We start from the raw sequence: 19,660 nt of genomic DNA, 5'->3' as shown, positions 1-19,660 counted from the left end.
CGAGGCAAATCTCAAGCTAGTTGAAATGCTTAAACTCAGCCAAACTTGATCATGTTGGCTGATTTATATTTCTGTATTCTACACTTTCAAATAGTGGTTGTAGTAAGAGGAGAAATGTGGCCTAGGGTTTGCAAATGCGAACCCCTCAAATGTAAAGAAACAATCCCAAAAGCGAAGAACCTCACATCCCTGCTGTCATCGCAAATGCGATGAATAGTTCACAATTGCGAACAATGGGACACTTCGCAAATGCAACCATAGAGATCGCAAATGCGAACCAGCTCACCCAGGCCATCCCATGCAAATTAATGCGAACTCTGTGTTCGCAAATACGGACCTAGAACACTATAGCTAATATCGCAATTGCGATCCATATCTCGCAAATGCGAGTCCTAAGGCTTCTGTGCAAGAATCAACAGTACCTAAACTCTATCAAACACTCCGCAATGCATCAGAAACTCATCCGAGCCCTCGTGTCTCCAAACCAAACATCAACACAAGTCTAAAAACATAACACAAACTCTCTTGCACGATCAAATCATCAAAATAATATCCGAACCCATGAATAGGACCTCCAAAACACATGAAATCAACATGAAACTCAAGAACTTCTAAAAAATAACCGTGCGTCCGATTCTTTTCAAATCAACTCGGAATGACGCCAAATTTTGCGGACAAGTTCCAAATGACAAAACGGACCTATTTCAAGTCCCGAAACAGAAATCCAAACACGATAGCTATGACGTCATCCTAAGGTCAAACTTATAAAAATTCTAAGACTTTAAATTTTCAACTTTCGGCAAAACAACATAAATCAACCTACGGACCTTCGAATTCTCATAACCACACGAACAACTCATGTGCCAATAGTACAACCCACACACAATACAAGTAAATGATCAATAAACATCAAGGTTCATCTTCTTAGACTGGTATGACTGACTAACTATGGTGTATGCTTGTGCAAGTATTCTATCACAACTCGAATCAACGAGTAAGATTAGAGACAATGAATGGTACATAGGAAACAACACAACAAAACATAAAATGCATAACTCACACAAAGTAGTCACACCACTACACAGATATTATCAACAACAATGTCCCCAGGTTATCACAAGTCATGACAAATCATCCCCGTCATAGCCCCCTTGTCTCTCCACATGCGCAATAATAAAGTAAATGCCTGCCTTGTCTCGTCGTACGCACATAATAATATTCCCGTCTTGTCTCGCCACATGCGCAAACCCATATATATATATATAGCTCGCTTCACGCCGCATGTGCAAATATCAATAATAACAATAGCACGAACAACTCACGTGCGAACACTCCGACAATTCTCTCAACAATATTACGTGTGCCAAAAAGACATAACAATACAATATAACAACTCACACCATATGTGCCCATATGCCACAAAATTTTCTCAAAATGATTCCAATACCACAACCACACATAGCCCTCGGCTCAGCAACACTGAGTATAACAACAACAACAACAACAACAACAACAACAACAACAACAATAACACGAGAGTACGACAAGTAAATCAACACAAGAATTATAAAACACAAAGAAACGGAAGAATGAGCTCACAATGAAACGCATAACAAGTAATAATGGTTTCAAACAAGAATAAATCAACAATAATAGAGATAGTGTATAACAATGATATCAAATAAGAGTAACTCAACAATAAGAGAGACAACATGTAACAATGATTTCAAATAAGAATAACTCAACAATAAGAAAGATAACATGTAACAACGACCTCAAATAAGGATAAGCCAATAGTAGAAGAGGTACCATATAACAATGACTTCGATAAGGATAAGTCAACCATGGAAGAGATAACAATAACTTCAATTAAGGATAAGCAATTACGGAAGAGATAACATGGCAATAAAAGAGGAAATAACTTCAACAAAGGCATATAAAAGTATATTTGGCAACAAGGGTAAAACATGAATAAATCAATTTCAAATAATATATGTAAGGATAAATTGAGAAATGGAGGATATAATATGATGAGACGACTTCATTTTAATGTACATGAGAACCTAAGAGTCTAGGTCGGTCAAATTTCCACATATAAGCTGTGTACGCGCTCGTTACCTCGTGTATACGTCTTTCACGTAGTTCAAATAGAGCAAACAAACCAATCCATACGGGATATTTTCCCACACACAACGTTAGGCAAGATACTTACCTCAAAATCCCTCAATCAATGCTAAAAAATAGCTTTTCCTTTACAATTCACCTCCGCTCGGCACAAATCTAACCAAAATCGACTTAATAACATCAAATAATGCAAGAGAAATCAATTCCAATAAATAAGGCTATGATCTTTACACAATTTCTCAAAAGTCAATAAAAGTCAACCCGGGCCCGCCTGTTCAAAACCTGGGTCTAAGGGTAGATTCCGGCTACCCATAACCCCACGAGTCTGTACATATGTTTTGTTTCAAAATCCGAGTCTAAATCGACTCTCAAAACTCAAACTCTTATTTTTCAAAAAACTTGACAAATTTTCACTTTGATTCTCACAGTTTTGACATTAAAACTCACATATAATCATGTAAACTAATTAAGAATTGAACAAAATCACTTACCCAATTATTGTAGATGAAAATCCCTTTTTAAAATCGCCTCCTACTGATTAAAGGATTCCAAAATATGGAAATGAGACTAAAAATTTCGTCCCTCTTTTTGTCCAGTCGCAGGTGTCGCAAATGCGAACCCCACAAATGTGTAGAAACAATCACAAAAGCGAAGAACCTCACGTCTCTGCTATTATCGCAAATACGATGAATAGTTCACAATTGCGAACATGGGACACTTCGCAAATGCGACCTTAGAGATCGCAAATGCGAACCAACTCACCCAGGCTACCCTATCACAAATGCGAACTTTGTGTTCGTAAATGCGAACCTAGCAGACAACGTTTAATATCGCAATTGCAATCCATATCTCGCAAATACGAGACCTAAGGCTTCTGTGCAAAAACCAATAGTACTTAAACTCTATCAAACACTCTGCTACGCGTCCGAAACTCACCCGAGCCTTCGGGGCTCCAAACCAAACATTAACACAAATCTAAAACCATAACGCGAACTCACTCGCATGATCAAATCATCAAAATAACATCTGAAACCACGAATCGGACCTCCAAAACACATGAAATCAACATGAAACTCAAGAACTTCTAAAAACACAATTGCGCGTCTGATTCCTAGCAAATCAACTCCTGAATGACGCCAAACTTTACAGAAAGTTTCAAATGACAAACGGACTTATTCCAAGTCTCGAGATAGAAATCCAAATACAATAGCTCTGAAGTCAACCTACGGTCAAATTTATAAAAATTCTAAGCCTTTAAATTTTCAACTTTCGGCAAAACTACACAAATCAACCTACGGACCTCCGAATTTGATTCTGGGCATACACCTAAGTCCAAAATTACGATCCGAACCTATCGTAGTCATCAAAACACCATTCTGAGGTCGTTTTCGTAAAAGTCAAACCCCGGTCAACATTTTCAACTTAAGCTTCTAAATTGAGAATACTCATCCAAATTCATTTTGAATCATCTGAAAATCAAATCCGACCATGCTCGCAAGTCATAATGCACAAATGTGAAGTCATTCAAGACCCTGAACCACTAAACGGATCACTAAAGTTCAAAACGACTGGTCGGGTCGTTACAAGAAGTAAAAATGTTAGTTTAATAAATAATATATAAAGTAATTTCAAGACCACAAGTTGCTTGTGTGTCATTAAAGAATTTAATCCCCTCACTGTTACCCAAGGTTTTGGATTAATTCCTCCCTGGATAGAACGGAATAACTATTTTGTGATAGCGGCACTACAAATCACACAACTTCAGCGAACTCAACAAACGGAGCAAATCACAATTGGCACTTATGTTATTTTGGAAAAACAATGCAACAAATATAGAAAAGATGGGAGAAATTTTCAGATTTTCCATGTTTGAAAAATGAGGCTAAGCCTCTAAATTTATAGATAGTGAAAGGGTGAGATGAAGAGGTGCAATTCAAAAGGTGCCTCTTCCATTTCCCATTCACGAAACCTAACACATATTTCATGCTAGAAGTTGCAGTTTGACACACTAAGTATTTCCCTATTTTGGTCTAAACAGGCAGGAGCGAAGGGAGAGTAGAAGCTAAGGGTAGGAGTGTACATAAGTCAGGTTGGTTCGAATTTTTCAATTACCAAACTAAACCAATTGTCGGGTTATTAAATCTAAAAACCAAACCAAACCTAAGAAGTCGGTTTTTTTAATCTCGTTTTTTTCGGGTTTTTTTTTTGGATTTTAGGGTTTTTTTCGAGTTTTTTTCATATCCAAATATTTCTTTAATCCTAGTAAGACAAAACTATGTGATGTGTTTTCAATAAAATAACATGCATAAATATGAGATGAGTCATGGTATTATTTAAAATATTCAACAATAAGATAATAAAATCACATAAAATATACATTATTAATATGCCATAACAAAAACAAACATAATTTAAAATTACTAAGTTGCTAAAATAAGTACGACTAATAAGTACTATTATTTACATGACTAAATACAAAAAGAAAAATAAGATGCATTTTATCTAAACCATGAAAAAACTAAAAAATAAATATCCAACACTATTTTCATTCATAGTACAATTGAATTGAATGTCTTTTATTAGCATTAATATTGAGCTATGAAGTGTGTATTGTGCAACCAAGCCAATGAAACTATACAACACTTGTTTTTTGAATGCACATATGCAAAAGCATTGTGGAGCGCGCTGTTAACATGGCAAGGAATTAGAAGACCTGTAGCTGGTTGGGATGAGGTATTACGATGGGTTGAAAAGAAGACTAAAAGAAATACAGTTGCTGCAGAGTTGTATAAAATGGCAGTAGCAGCAACAGTATACCATGTATGGAAAGAAAGGAATACTAGAATTTTTCAAGCAAAGGTGACAGGTTGGGAAGCAATGAGTAAGAAGATCATTCAAGAGATACATTGTCGAAGTACCAAACATACAGCGGGGATACTACATAGACTAGATTGGTACCCAGTGTAATAGTTAGATATAAGTGTATATAACAGCATATGGGGAGGGGGTGAAGTATAGGAAAGAAGGTTATCTTGTAAGGATTTTTTTGACTTACTTGTAAATATTTTCCCTGGTAATACAAAGTTTAATTACCAAAAAAAATAAAAAAAAAATATTGATTTGATTTTGGTTTAGGATTTATTTGAGTTACTAACATTTATGGACTATGAAACTTATTGGAGCATCCAAAAATTATAAGTCCAAGCTTGAAATAATACATTAAAAGATAAAACTATGAAAAAACTTAAGAAATATTTATAAACTACACTACAATAAATATCTTTATGTATTCAATATATTTAAAACTTATATACTTATAATGTCGGGTTGGTTTGATTTCGGTTTGCTTTTTTTAGTTAAAACCAAACCAAACCAATTATGGTCGGGTTTTTTTCTCAATACCAAATCAAACCAAACCAAACTATAGTCGGATTTTTTTTCTCGGTTTGACTCGGATTTTCGGGTTGGTGCGGTTTATCGGTTTCATTTGTACACCCCTAGCTAAGGGTTTGGCCGAACCCAGTAACTTTGGTTCAAAAACCATGTACTTGTCTTAAAAAATTCATTGAAATATATAAAAGTTATTAGTTTAGAAACCAATAATTTAGGTTTTGAATCTCAAGCTCATAAGCTTCAAATCATGGCTCTGCCTCTGTTCATGGTATACCTGAAGAGTTGCATGCTCTACTTTGGAGCTTACTTCGAAAGATATCTTTCAAAACTCTGTTCATCTACATTTTGCTAGAATAAGTAGAAAACTCGGTATAGTCAAAATTTTCAGTAGAAAACTCGGATTATATAGATAGGCAAATAATAATGCGTTTACAAGTATGCACCAGAGAAATTGATTGTATGGCATTTGGCACAGTGCATCTTAATCTGGAGAAGAATTTGAAGAATAGCGTAAAGCTGAACTCAGTAGCATGAATGTCATTAATTGCTAAAGGTACATGTTATATGAACAAGACAGTATTCTTGAGGAGCTATAAGCTTTTATGCACTTCATCTTGGTCACATCACAAGCTTCATCATGAAACATGTGAAGGCTTTCGTCGAAAATGACTTAGTAAACGTATCCCTTCACGAACATTCCCTTCTTGGCCTCCTCAGATTCACCTTCGCCAGTGTATTTGCCAAGCTGGGCAAGAGAGTTGGCCTTGGCTCTAATAAGCAAAGCTTCTTGAGCTGCCTGCACATTTTCTGGTCTTCCGCCCCATGTCTTGAGGCATGTGTTCTGAAGGGCTCTGGCGTATGAGAACGACACGTGCCATGGATTGGGAGATTGGTTCATGGCATTCAAGTTAAGAGTAGCCTCCACTTCAGATTGTCCACCTGACAAAAACTATACATAGCAAAAAGATGAATAATTAGTAGTCAGATTATTTTGGCACTGTCTGTATATAGAAGTTAAACTCTTTATATAATAGGACGTTTAGGTACTTACCATGATACCAGGGACAGCGGGGGGAATTCTTCGCTGGAGGAGCTTGAGGGTATAATCAGCAACTTGATCAGGGGTAGCTCTTTCCTTGCACTCGGCTCCAGGGGTGACCATGCTAGGCTTCAAGAGGATACCTTCAAACATGACATTGTTTTCGGCAAGGTAGAAGAAAACTTCAGCCCACACCTTCTGGGCAACCTCGAAGGTCCTGTCGATATTGTGTTCACCATCAAGCAATATCTCTGGCTCCACAATTGGTACCAACCCATTGTCCTGCAATAAGTGACAAAAAACTCTTCTGTTGAAACCACAAAAGAATAGACAATTACATCACATTTATTGTGGTCTCGATTTCCTGTATGCCAACTTACCTGAGAAATTGCAGCATAGCGAGCGAGACCCCAGGCTGCTTCCTTTACTGCAAGTGCAGAAGGACCATTGGGAATGCTCACCACAGTACGCCTGTAAGATTCATAATAAAGAAGATAAGACGGGCTTCAAGCAAGCACATTGAGTTTAACTTCCACTGATAATGCAAAATCCTTTTTATACTATCATGTCACTTAAAAAGTAACTAAAGGTAATTAAAGTAAGTAGCCTTCTAAAACAGGTTAGAATTGTGTGAAAATTCAATGAGTTTGTCAATGGATATAAAGTTAAATACCATTCAATTTATATACAAGAGTAGAATGGTAGGCTACCATTTAGCAAAACGAGCGCCTTGTTGGTAGTAAGCAGCAGAGCGCGAAGCAAGGCCATCAAGACCTTGGCACCAGGATTCATCGTTTGAGCCAGCCAAGGGAACCAGACCCTGTAGTTTTCGTTAAACGATAATTAAAACTTGTTAAAACATGGCAATCAAAATATTCTTAAACTTCTTCACCACCTAACTAAATCAAGAATTTAAGACTAGTTCACATAGTATGATCTTTACCTTGTCAACCTTAATGCCAGGAACAATGTTCTGCTCATGAAGTACATCAACGATTTTCTTTCCATCAACGGTGGACTGGTAAAGTGTCTCCTCAAATAGGATGGCACCTGAAATGTACTGACCAAGTCCTGGAGCTGAAACAAGAAGGGTCCTGTATGCCTGGCGATTCGCTTCAGTGTTCTCCAGTCCGATTGAAGCTAAACGCTTCCCACAGGTAGCATTTGACTCATCCATGGCCAAAATTCCACGGCCAGGAGATGCCACGGTTTTCTACATTAATCAACCATTAGTTTATATCAGCTATATGCTTCATTCACCTTGAGGATATTTCATACAGTGGTTTAACCACTAATACTATTCGAAAATTCTCATTAATCTTGAGTAGCAGTTATGGTATATTCACATGCTTCCCTAGAAGCTTGTGCATAAACCAGACATATCACAGTACAACCTTTTAAAGGAGGAAAAACAAACATTTTAATGGGTTTTCTTTTGTCAGCTTGATCATTCACATGATACAACTCTTCTATAGGGAATGCAACTAGTGGTTAGGAATTAAACTACTCCCTTGTCCTGATTTATGTGACACTCTTTCCTTTTTAGTATGTTCTAATAAGAATGTCACATTTCTATATTTAGAAACAATTTAACATAAAAGTTCAAATTGTACACTTGATGAGATCATTTAAAGCCACACAAATATTTAAGGCTCGTTTTAGACCACAAATTTTAAAAGTTATCATTTCTATCAAAAATGTCAATGCCAAGTCAAATGGTGCCACATAAATTGAGACAGGAGAGTATTTGCTAGTACATGTAACCAGACCATGCTTTAATTGTTTGACAGGAGTAAAAAAGAAGTTGATGAGATGATAGTAAGCAGTGGAAAGGACAGTGATATGGTAATTAAAGTTGCAATCTTGCAAGACTCAAGTGAAGCAACTTAGTAAGTACTAGAGCAATAATTTACTTGAATTAAATCAATCTATTTACCTATTACAAACACGTTAAAATACACCGATAGTGTAAAAAAGCAAAATTCATGAATGAGTAATACATACACTGGCGCAGTTTTAGCACGTACCGCGGTTTTGACGAGCTCATCAGCGTAAGAGCTGGCGCGGACAGTGAGTCCGGAGGGAGGAGCAGGGTGGCACCGGACGGAGACTGATGACTGGCGAAGGGCCTGACCTTTTATGAAGTCAGTTTTGCCAATGGCTGGTGATGTCTTGAGGAGAGATGCTGATGCCATTTTTTTTTCTTTCCTTATCTTTCTCTCCTCAGCTACAAATTTGTTATCCTTTTGGTTGTTTGCTTTCTGTGTTTAATAATAGAGTAGAGAGCCCAATGCTCAGTACATTTATATAGTTCAAGGGAGATATGTCATTTGAGGCCATAATAAATTGACCAAGCAACAAGTGCCAAGTGGCTTGATAACTTGCTGACTGGGCTTGGGCAAAACTAGGAATTGCATGACGCTGCGCTGACAAGAGGAGAAGTGTGTCCAACCAGAGCTTCCTCTTGGAGATGGTTAAAGAGATGGAGATTTGTGGTTAAGAATAATTTTTAATCAAACAAATGTGGACCGTTAGATTGAAGAGCTGACACGTGTCCAAATTTCAATGTTTACCCGGAGAACCATGGAGAGAATGGAAATAAAAAGATGGATGCCTAACAAAAAAGAAACTTGTCCATCCTATATTTCCATCAAATAAATGAATAGTTTTGTACACATTTAAGGGTGGTAGGAGCTATTAGAGAAAATAATGCAAGTATTAGCTCTATGCATTATTAATACTTTGGTTGGTACATTTTTCCAACATGTGTATAACTAACACTTGTATTAGTTATATATCATATTTGGTATTATTCTATGTATAAGTAATGCAAAGAAAACCATGCATTTAGTAATACAAGGCTATTAATACATGCATTGTATGGTTAAAGACAAAATTGTCCTTAAAGTCCCTTTAAAGCTAGAGAATGTGGATGGCATTGTTGTAAATAACTATTTTTCTTAAAAATTATGCAATGCATTATAATTTTAATACACTATACCAAACAGTAGATAAGAAATAATATTTGCATAACTAATGTTTGCATTACTAATAGCCTGTTTGGCCAAGCTTCTTTTTGGCCAAAAGTGCTTTTTGGGGCCAATAAGAAATGTCGGCTGACTTGTGGGGGGAAGTGCACGGTTAGCCACTAATAACACATGTATTTACTTTTAAGCCACTGTTTAAAATGTCTTTAGTCTTTAGCCACTACTTTAATAAACTTTAACTGCCCGGACGAAAATACCCTTCTGCTCACGTCCTTAACTTTTGAACTTAATTTAAGGACTTCAAGACTATATGTCCTTAACTTTTGAACTTAGAACTCTAAGTTTAGGACTACATGTCATTAACTTTTGAACTTAACTTCAGGATTTCAGGACTACATGTCCTTAACTTTTGAACTTGGAACTCAAACTTCAGGACCAAACGTCCTTAACTTTTGAACTTGTAAGTCAAAGTTAAGAACCTATTGTCCTTAACTTTTGATCTTGTAACTGTAAGTTAAGGACTGTCTGTCCTTAACTTTTGAACTTGTAAGTCTAAGTATTGGACCAAGTGTCCTTAACTTTTGAACTTGGAATTCAAAGTTAAGGACTAAGTGTCCTTAACTTTTGGAACTTGTAAGTCAAAGTTTAGGACCAAGTGTCCTTAACTTTTGAACTTAGAACTCAAAGTTAAACTTTTGAACTTGAAACTTGAAGTTTAGGACCAAGTGTCCTTAACTTTTTAACTTGTAACTCAAAGTTAAGGACCAAGTGTCCTTAAATTTTGAACTTGGAATTCAAAGTTAAAGACCTATTATCCTTAACTTTTGAACTTGGAACTCAAACTTCAGGACCTATTGTCCTTAACTTTTGAACTTATAACTGTAAGTTCAGGACCTATAGTCCTTAACTTTTGAGCTTGTTAGTATAAGTTCAGGACCAAGTGTCCTTAACTTTTGAACTTGTAACTCTAAGTTAAGGATTGTCTTGTTCTTAATTTCTATGCTTGTAACTCTAAGTTAAGGACCAAATGTCCTTAATTTTAGAACTTCTAACTCTAAGTTCAGGACCCACATAAAAAAAAGAGAGAATTTGATTCATTGAAATATGAAAACTCAATTGGTATTCTGGAAACTGATCTTCCACTTCCAAAAAATAGCGTAAGACCATTAATTCACTCCACAAAGTGTCTTCAAAACCTCTTTCAACAAATACCCCATTTGCACTAATTTTTATTTGTGAATATCTCAAACAGAGAAAAGAGAAACACTTGTTTGTGTTTTCCTTTTCCTTTTCTTGTATTTTCCAGCTAAAAATTATAGATTAAATGAACTAACTTCCTCTGCAAGAGCCACGCCCAGCTTGTTTAGTTCTTAATCAAGAAACCAGAGCCCATGTATTCGATGCAGAGTGAGAAGCGAGGGTTGGAGAAGAAAAGCAATGGAAGAAAGGGTAAAAATGTCTTTTCATATTAATTTTAATAGAGTAGTGGCTATTTTTGCTCAACATTAGAATTGCTGGATAAAAAATAAATATCACCTTAAATAGTGGCTATCCCGTGCCATTTTTACAAAATTGAGATGTTTGGCCAAGCTTTTGGAAGGAAAAAAGTGCTTTTGAGGAGAAGCAGAAGCAGTTTTGGAGAAGCAGAAAAAAGTAGCTTCTCTCCAAAAGCACTTTTTGAGAAGCACTTTTGAGAAAAATACACTTAGAAGCAGTTTTTAAAGCTTGGTCAAACACTAATTGCTGCTCAGAAGTGTTTTTCAAACTAATTAGTCAAACACAAACTGCTTCTCACCAAAAGTACTTTTGAGAAAAGCACTTTTGAAAAAAAGCACTTCTCAAAATAAGCTGATTTTTGCAGCTTGGCCAAAACCTATGTATTACTAATCCATACATTACTAATACACCTTATTTTGCATTATTTTTATGCATCCTACCAATCAACCCCTTATAACTTAAGTCATGTATTCACACTCTAATTTGTAACTGGTATAGTTAAATATTAGAGGTGTAGATATTGTTTGGAACTCTGCAACTAAATAACACCAATTAGTTCCTTCGAATATTAGCAGTAGCGTAAAATCTAGTTGCTAGAAGGGATAAAGTACAAACTATCAAGCAATAGTTGATTTGGGGCTCTGATAATTCTAAAGCGCAAGAATAGAATTTCTAATGCAGTGAATTTCTCCTTTTCAGAAAAAAAAATGGATGGTCGATTGTAAGTCCTCGATCTTAGTTTCATTGGAAGAGGGAGATTAACAACCTTACATGGAAAGGTTGATGTGATGATATTGGCAGGTCCTACCTACTTGATTTTATTTGGACAATTGAGGGATGCCAACGTTTTCCTTTTGACATGCCAAAAAGATGCTGAAGCAATTTGGCAGTTAACCAAACGTAAGAATTTATTCCTCTTTTCCTTGTGACATCTCAAGAAATAAAGTGACAGGTATATGGAGATAACTTACTAGGTGAACATTTCATGCGAAAAGATCCTCCAGTATTTGAAGATCCTTTTGTTTTTGCTTAGTCATCGTCTAACTAATCTAAATTCGCGTTAATTAAAGCCCACTGACGGGATAAGCGTTCTTCGTTCGATTATATTTATCTATCCCGCCACACCCCTCAATGTTAATGCGCAAAAGATCTACCACTCTAATCAAGAAAAGGTGAGCACATACATCACATCAATCCAGTTTCAGGTTAACGGCTTTAATTCAATAATGGCCCATGAAATTTTCAGAAATAATGTCGTCACTCATGAGCCACTCAACTGCTTGGAACACAACCCCATGACAAACGACCACTACACCACAGTTGTAATCATATTTCCTTTTCTTTGTTTCTTCCTCAACTGTTACAGCTGAGATTGTGCTTATGCATACCCATCCACGCAAAAGGAGATTGCAAATCTTGTACAACCACAACATTCAGAGTATACATCGTGGTGTGTATATCAAAGAAAACTAGGTGTACATATGTCTTAGGACAAGCCCACCCGTGCCAATGCGCAGAATGTTGTAGGTAATCTACACTAATTCACTCGATGTTTGCACTAAACCAGTTTTTTCCTTAAGAGGAACAATAGTCACAACTTCAAGCATTAGTTAATCATGGTCAAGTGATAAAATTTTGGTTTAAAAAGGAATGGCATGCATTCTATTGGTCTCGTTCAAACACCTGCAGCGGCAAACTTTTTCCTCATCAAGCATTGATGTATGGGAGATACGTGACAAGTAATGTGAAGCAAACAGTACATTTAGCCAAAACAGCAGTGCTAACAATAAGGATAGCTACTCTTCGGCCTCGGAATAAACAGCATTTAGTCTTAGGAACCACCAATTTCTATGTATAGAAGAAGGTTTTATTTCATAAATCTACACTTCCTCGTGTCAAAAACTTCACAAGAACTTAGCAATAAAAGCTGTAACAGACAATCATGGCACTCGGCCTGAGTTTCAATAATCTTCCTCCCTTTTAGTATTGAGAAACTAATGTACTTCCCTACCAAAATTGAGATGATGCCACGGTCCTATATGAGGTAAGTAGAAGAAACCCACAAAAGTACATACGTAATCAATGAAGTTGTCACCTCCAAACTCGTTGGCCCTTTAAGTATAGGAGGAATCACAGACACCATCAAGAATGTCCCCAAAAGCCAAGAGAAAATAAAAGCACCAGCTCTGCACCACAATAAAATCCAGAAACAATTTAGCAATAAAGACGAGAACACCTGGACTATCAAATAGTAAGCAATATATGTAAGAAGTCTATGAATTAAAGAACTCAGAGACTTAATTCAATGACTAACTTTAGTGACTACAACTAATTTTGAGCAAGTGCTTTATTAAGCTGTACATGTCTGATACTAGTACTAGATTCAAGTATGAAGAGGATGGAAGACCCGTGTATGTTCAATTTCTTCTGCAGGTATCCAGAGTATTTTGAAGAACTTAAAAATTACCATTCCCATTCTCCGACACATTTGATATGAATACATCAAGGTCATCTTAAGAGACTATGTAACATAGGTATCAAAATTCAGTTTTCTTTGTCAAGTGAGAGGAATATTAAAAAGCATACCCATATAGAAAAGCTCGAAGTTTGCTCTTTAACCGATCATGAATGAAATATATGGCAGTGATCAGGGAAATGGCAACTTGAAGCGTTGGACCTTCTTCAGTAGGAAAGAGAACAGTGAGAGCTCCAAGGACTATGAAAGCGATAGAAGTTTTCACAATGAAATTTGTAGCTGGTGTTCTGAACCTGCTAGTGACAGCCAGCATAACACGAGATTGTTTTATGTCCCTGACTTTCTTCTTAAAGTCAATTTTTGGGTTTTTCCTATCATAGAATTTCTGCATTATTATTTTATCATGAGCTGCTTCAATTGCATCCACACTTGGTTTATGACCAGCATATCTTTGTATTAAGAAGTTCCTAGCAGCTTGGATTTCATCCTCCGAAGCTTCCCTGCTAATACCAAGTCGTTTGTATGGGTCCCCAACATTGATTCTCGGAAAGATAGCTGCAATTGATAAGCAATGCACAGAGAGAACAAAATGTATGAGCAACTACAGAAGCAAAAGTAATAGAAACCAGGGCAATTGAACTGAAAGACAATTAAGAAGCCGAAACAGATGCAAATACAGTATGAAAAAGAACAGAAAGAACCATAGACAGTAATAGCAAGCTCTCTGCTGTTGTGTGCATATAAAATGTCCCAAAGACTTCAGAAGCCCCAAGAAGCTATAATTAGAAAATGTCTTGAAATGCACAAAAAACAAGGCTAAGAGGCAAATACTTCTATCTGATATACAAAGATGATGTTTGCAGAACTTCAGTTAGAAACAACTCCAGGAGAAAAGGTCATCTATTTAAAGCTGATACATTACACTTTCTGAAGGTGTGGTTATCTAACTAGAGGAATTGTGTTAATTTGAATCCATACAAAGCCATTTAGTATAGAAATCTTCAATAATTTAGGCTTTTCCAGAATTGAATACGTCTATTAATATAATACACCTAAGGAAATAGATCGTGGCAATAAGTGCAGCATCTTGATCTGCTAAATGATGTGATCAAAATTCCGTGGACCCACCATAAAATAAAAGGGCAAAGAAGAGGCAAAGTGGCAAACACATACCAGACATGATATCTCTTATACGTCTTATATATCACTGATGATAATCAATGGAAATCTTATTTTGCTTACAACACATCAAATATAAAGATACCTAAAGGAATGATGCCCAAAAAAAAAAAGCCATCACCGTTGAACCTCAGAAAAGCAGTCTATATGCATCTCAACAACCATGTAATTCAAGCATAGCATCTGCAAATTGCGAAAATGTTAAATTATGAGAATAGCCATCTAATTTACCAGCAGAATTATCTGCAGAATCGCCAAAAGAAGCTTCCATTGCACATTTGACTAAGGGTATTCTTCTTGGCTGACATTTCTGCGTAGAACCAGCCCAGAGACTTCTTCATAATGACCATACAAAATGAAAGCAATCAATCAGAAAATGTTCTAAATTTGACCCAACTCCTTCAAAAAGTAAACCTATCAAAACTGTTTTTGATAGAGCATATACCTTGATCTCCTTAAGTTAGAAGCTGAAACTCTCTTCGCAGCCAATCTTGGACATTGAACAGGTAAATGAAGACAGTATTTTATTGGACTAGCAGCTAATCCTGATGTTGTCATTGTACCACACCTTGGTATTTGTTGAAAAACTGTGAAACTGCATATAATTTCAGCAAGAACAAATCAGAAGACCCAACTAAAACAAATCTTCCTTAGAAATCCAATTCTAAGTGATGTATGTAATTAAAAACTTAGAAGCAGATTCTCTGCAAAGAATCAAATCATACAATGAAAAAGAATAATTTCCAATGTTGCATACTGAAGAAGAAAGCCCGACCCTTGAAACGGAATTATGTAGTGAAGATATAGCGTGAAACTCCGTATCGCCAGAAGCACATGTAAGGAGGGAAAGAAAAGGGAAGAAGATAGAAATTGGAAAAGCAGCCAAACGCGTAGTTAACATAAAGGTAACTTGCGATCGTAAAACATTGATTATACAACGTTTCATTCAGCAGATTCAACTAACTATAACAGTTAAATATCTGAGAGCACCGTACCCAACTGTGCTAAGACCATTACAGAAAGCATCAATCATATGAGAGCTGGAAAGAAAGTAGAACTGTGATTTAGATTACCACTCCAACGGCTTCACGCCATGACATTAGATGTCAAAGAACAATTAATAACTTGATCTACTAAAGAAAACATTAAGGAAAAGAAAGAAATTCTGTTTCAAGAATAGTACCATATGCACCATTAAGTTAGAGCCTAAAAGACAACTTAATAACATTATTTCCTGTTATCAGACTGTAGGTTTGAGTTGTATACCTGTATTCAACTGAGCTACCTAAACTATTTTCCCAAAGCAGTGTTGTCAAGGGCTCATTTAAGGCGCGCTTAAGCCCTGAAGCTCAGAAAATCTCAGCGAGGGCGCTTCGCCTTGCTTAAGTTGCGCACTTGCGCTTCAATGTAGGCAAAGCACTAAGTGTGCGCCTCATTGCCCATGAGTTCTATCTTGAATCGAGTGGTGCTAAACAACAAATATTATCAGGAAATAAGTATATTAGTTGTTGACAAAGACATTAGGAATGGGTCAGTTTCTTCTTTCTTGAATTACATATAAATTTTATTTTTTCCCTTAGTTGCGCCTTTTTTAACTAAAGCATGCACTTTAGTTCCGCTTTGCGCTTAAAGCCTCAATCGACCTAGAGCGCTTTTTAGAGCTTTTCGCTTTTGACAACACTGTCCCAAAGTCTGTTTTCTTCATCAGATAGCATCCTACATTACCACTTTACTAGTAAGGGAAAAGTCTTTTACTAAACTAAGAAAATAGAGTAGATAATATTTTTTCCCCTTGTTCATAAAGCTTTCAAGTAGCTCTTTCAACCGCCTCCTAATCCACCAACATGCTCAAGAACCAATCAAAGAAAAACAAGGCGCAACGAGCTCTAGCTCCTAGTCACTAAGAAGTGCTATCTTGACCTCTAGGAAGCAGGACTCCAACAAATAGGTTCTTTCTCTCACATAAATTTTCCCTCCCATCTCATTTCAATGTTGGAACAAACGGGATTTGAACCCATGATACAATCTTCTTGTATGTCCATTTAGCAAATTAATTCATTATTGGCTTTTCTTTTTTACAAGTCCATACTAAAACAAGTAGCAGTCTGATCCTTATACACTTGTGAGGTTTTGCCCACTTTGGTCCAATAGTAAAATGGGCCTCACAGGTTAGTCAACTCAACATTCTGATTGTTCATCCCTTTTTCTCTTTTCTTGAATTATATTTTTCTCAATCTCAATTGACAAAGTATCATGCCTACTGACTAGTGACTAGTGAGCAGTTGCTACCTGGTATGCTTACTTCAGTTACTCAATTTTTCATTTTTTTCATTGAATATCAAGCTTTTGCAGCCGCATGACTAAAGCACATTCCAGATGTACATTAGTTTTACAGCATAAATGAAACCCCACTACCCAAAATTCGCTAAAGATCAAATCTTTTAACTGATTGGAGCTATTTTAACATATTGAAACAGAAAAAGAAGAAATGGAAATGGATAACATAGAAGTAAGCTTAGAAAATCCTACCTGGTGGTTAAACACTTTGCTGCGTTCTTCTTGTTCTTGTAGAATGAAAAAAGTGAACTCTGTGGCAGCTAATTCTTTAGGCGACAGGCATTTGAAGTATATTTCGAGCTCCCCAATGGATAGGAGTAGACGAAACAGGCTAATTGTATTGTCGAAGCAGGGAATGAGGGTTTTGGGTCCATTTTTGTTCGTACATGTGAATCTATTATCAGACATTATTGAATATTTATAGTAGATAATAACAAATCCGTTGTAGTCTAGGTGGTTAGGATACTCGGCTCTCACCCGAGAGACCCGGGTTCAAGTCCCGGCAACGGAAATTCTTTTTTTATTTTTCAATTTCATAAAGTTTTGCACCCATTTTACTTTACTTCATACTCTATACTCATCTTACGAAAATACGAAATTATTCTTTAAAATTCCACTACTAATTACTCACTCTTTTTTCCTTTGTTCTTACTTCTAGGGACCAAAGTGGAAGATTTGTGCCGGATCAAATAAAGCGCAATTATATAGGAGCTTTTTGCATCAGCCAAAAGGAAAATAACACTTAAGTGGAAATTGTTATGTATCAGATCATGCTAATGTTATTATGATTAAATGATAAATAGAGACAAACCATGCTAACTTTGTGATGATTAAATGATAGATAGAAACAAAAATACATAGAATCATTTAATTATGAAGAGGTGATAAATCTTACAAGAATAACACATGCTATACACTCTCTTTAACGTGTAAACATTCGGTAATTTTTTTTAGACAAGACAAATCAAAGAGCCTTAAAAAAAGGACAAATCATAGAATCATGACTAATTAAAGTGCACCTTTCGTGCCTTGATGCATGAACAAAGTTGGCATAGATATTTTCCCGCACGACACCGTCTTTCCTTGGCCTTTTGGGAAGTTAGGCTGGGCGTGAAAGCAACTTTAAGCATTTAGTGTTAGCGTTGGACAATAATGATTAGTACTATTTTTCTTTTTAACATTCTCATTTACTGAGTTTATTTTTGTATATTTGTAGTGTTATATTAGTAAGGAAGTAATAGTGATTTCATTTTGGGGCTGATTTTCCCTTAACCAGATGTCTCGAGTTCGAGCCTTGGGTATGGAAAAATTCTTGGTAGGGAGTGATTTCCTCGAATGGGGCCCTACGCGGCGCGAATTCGGATATAGTCGGGGTTCAATACGGGTACCGGACACCGGATGAAAACCAAAAAAAAAAAAGTGCTTTCATTCACCATGAAATTTTAATTCCTCAGATTCATTGTTGTCATTAGCCTGTTAAAATTAGTTTGGCACTTTATTTTGTTAAAATCGTTAATAGAGAACGTAATGAACGAGTGTGGAGAATTTTTTTTTATTTAATCTAGAGAATATTGTATCAGCTCATAACAAGATTATAATAATATCAGTCTATTTGGGCAGTTCTAAACAAAAAGGGGTATACTAGAAAGGGTAAACTGGTAATGTACCAAAACTAATAACAAGTAGATTAAAATTATTATAACAAAGAAATTGAAACGAGAGTGGTAAGCTCAATAACGTAAGACTTATTTATCGTTTTAACCCCTAGTTCAAATTGTTACCCGAGCTTCTTTGTCACGCTTCTAAAATCAATTTATTTGAGAAATATTTTTTTTAAAAGTTCTTTTTAAAAAAATATTTTTGGTTAGAAGTAAATTGTGTTTGGACAATTAATTCGAAAAGTACTTTTCAGCAATAATTAGTATTTAGAAAAGCTTTTAAAAATAATTTCAAGTGTATTTCTCTCAAAAATATTCTTTTAAAAAAAGTGCTTTCGGGAAAAAATTACTTTTTTTTGCTTGTCAAAAACTGCTACTATTTCTATTATTACGACCCTGGTTCGTCCTCCGTGAACCATCGTGACAACACCTAATCTCTACGACTAGGTAAGCCTAATTTGCGGAAGAAAAACCAAAATTTGCGGAAGTAAATAATTTAAAATAGAAATAAAGCAGTAACAGTGTTTAAATGTGTCGTTCGGCATACACCATGTTTAACTCTCAAGACCAAACATAAATCCAAGACTCGGAAAACCATGAATCACAAGCTAAGATCAATACTACATAGCTCTAACTCTGGAACGTCTAATAAGAACAGGAAAGTACAGAAGGGCTAAATATTAAAAACAGGAATAGAAAGAGACTTCTCGGTCTGCGGATGCGGCAGATGTACCTCGAAAGTCTCTAGAGCGGATGGTAACTTAAGCGCAAGTCAATCTTAGAAAATACATGTGCGCCCTGAAGCTGGTCAAACAGATCATCAATACGAGGCAAAGGATAACGGTTCTTCACTGTAACCTTGTACCACTTGCAATAATCAATACACATACGCATAGAACCATCCTTTTTCTTCACAAACAAGACAGGAGCACCCCAAGGTGATACACTGGGCCGAATAAAACCCTTATCA

At 36.1% G+C, this 19,660-nt stretch overlaps 2 protein-coding genes and 1 non-coding gene across 4 annotated transcripts; 1 reads left to right on the top strand and 2 right to left on the bottom strand.

Annotated features, from left to right (window-relative positions):
* Positions 1-6,028: 6,028 nt before the first annotated feature.
* Positions 6,029-9,005, bottom strand: LOC104238386 (fructose-bisphosphate aldolase 1, chloroplastic). The gene is made up of 6 exons (XM_009792724.2): positions 8,584-9,005; positions 7,500-7,769; positions 7,267-7,376; positions 6,937-7,027; positions 6,569-6,838; positions 6,029-6,466 (listed from the first exon to the last, which is right to left on the bottom strand). Exons 1-6 carry the CDS (start codon positions 8,749-8,751, stop codon positions 6,188-6,190), a joined length of 1,188 nt encoding a protein of 395 aa, XP_009791026.1. The 5' UTR covers positions 8,752-9,005; the 3' UTR covers positions 6,029-6,187.
* Positions 9,006-12,864: 3,859 nt separating this feature from the next.
* LOC104238384 (protein CHAPERONE-LIKE PROTEIN OF POR1, chloroplastic) lies at positions 12,865-17,365 on the bottom strand. 2 transcript variants are annotated; one of them, XM_009792723.2, is made up of 5 exons: positions 17,225-17,365; positions 15,141-15,290; positions 14,927-15,027; positions 13,627-14,071; positions 12,865-13,226 (listed from the first exon to the last, which is right to left on the bottom strand). In XM_009792723.2, the coding sequence occupies exons 2-5, from the start codon at positions 15,251-15,253 to the stop codon at positions 13,076-13,078; spliced, it is 810 nt and encodes a 269-aa protein (XP_009791025.1). In that variant the 5' UTR covers positions 15,254-15,290; positions 17,225-17,365; the 3' UTR covers positions 12,865-13,075. The 2 variants fall into 2 exon arrangements, with proteins under 2 accessions (XP_009791025.1, XP_009791024.1); XM_009792722.2 differs by having other exon boundaries at positions 14,927-15,030; positions 17,225-17,360.
* A 105-nt stretch (positions 17,366-17,470) lies between these two features.
* On the top strand, positions 17,471-17,543 carry TRNAE-CUC (transfer RNA glutamic acid (anticodon CUC)). The gene has a single exon. It is a non-coding gene; the product is annotated as a tRNA-Glu (tRNA).
* Positions 17,544-19,660: the final 2,117 nt, after the last annotated feature.

The sequence above is a fragment of the Nicotiana sylvestris genome, chromosome 2 (genome assembly GCF_000393655.2).
Source record: "Nicotiana sylvestris chromosome 2, ASM39365v2, whole genome shotgun sequence".
Taxonomy (NCBI): Eukaryota; Viridiplantae; Streptophyta; class Magnoliopsida; order Solanales; family Solanaceae; genus Nicotiana; species Nicotiana sylvestris.
The sequence above is the reverse complement of the archived record's forward strand: the minus strand, read 5'-3'. Positions and strand labels throughout refer to the sequence as shown.

Excerpts from the sequence above, each read along its gene's own strand:
- LOC104238386 (XM_009792724.2), bottom strand. The coding sequence starts at position 8,751 with ATGGCATCAGCATCTCTCCTCAAGACATCACCAGCCATTGGCAAAACT. Across the intron at positions 7,770-8,583 it reads ATGAGCTCGTCAAAACCGCG|AAAACCGTGGCATCTCCTGG; the intron begins GTACGTGCTAAA and ends TGATTAATGTAG. Across the intron at positions 7,028-7,266 it reads GGCGCTCGTTTTGCTAAATG|GCGTACTGTGGTGAGCATTC; the intron begins GTAGCCTACCAT and ends TGAATCTTACAG.
- LOC104238384 (XM_009792722.2), bottom strand. The coding sequence starts at position 15,253 with ATGACAACATCAGGATTAGCTGCTAGTCCAATAAAATACTGTCTTCAT. Across the intron at positions 15,031-15,140 it reads TCTAACTTAAGGAGATCAAG|AAGTCTCTGGGCTGGTTCTA; the intron begins GTATATGCTCTA and ends GTCATTATGAAG. Across the intron at positions 14,072-14,926 it reads TTCTGCAGATAATTCTGCTG|CTATCTTTCCGAGAATCAAT; the intron begins GTAAATTAGATG and ends TATCAATTGCAG.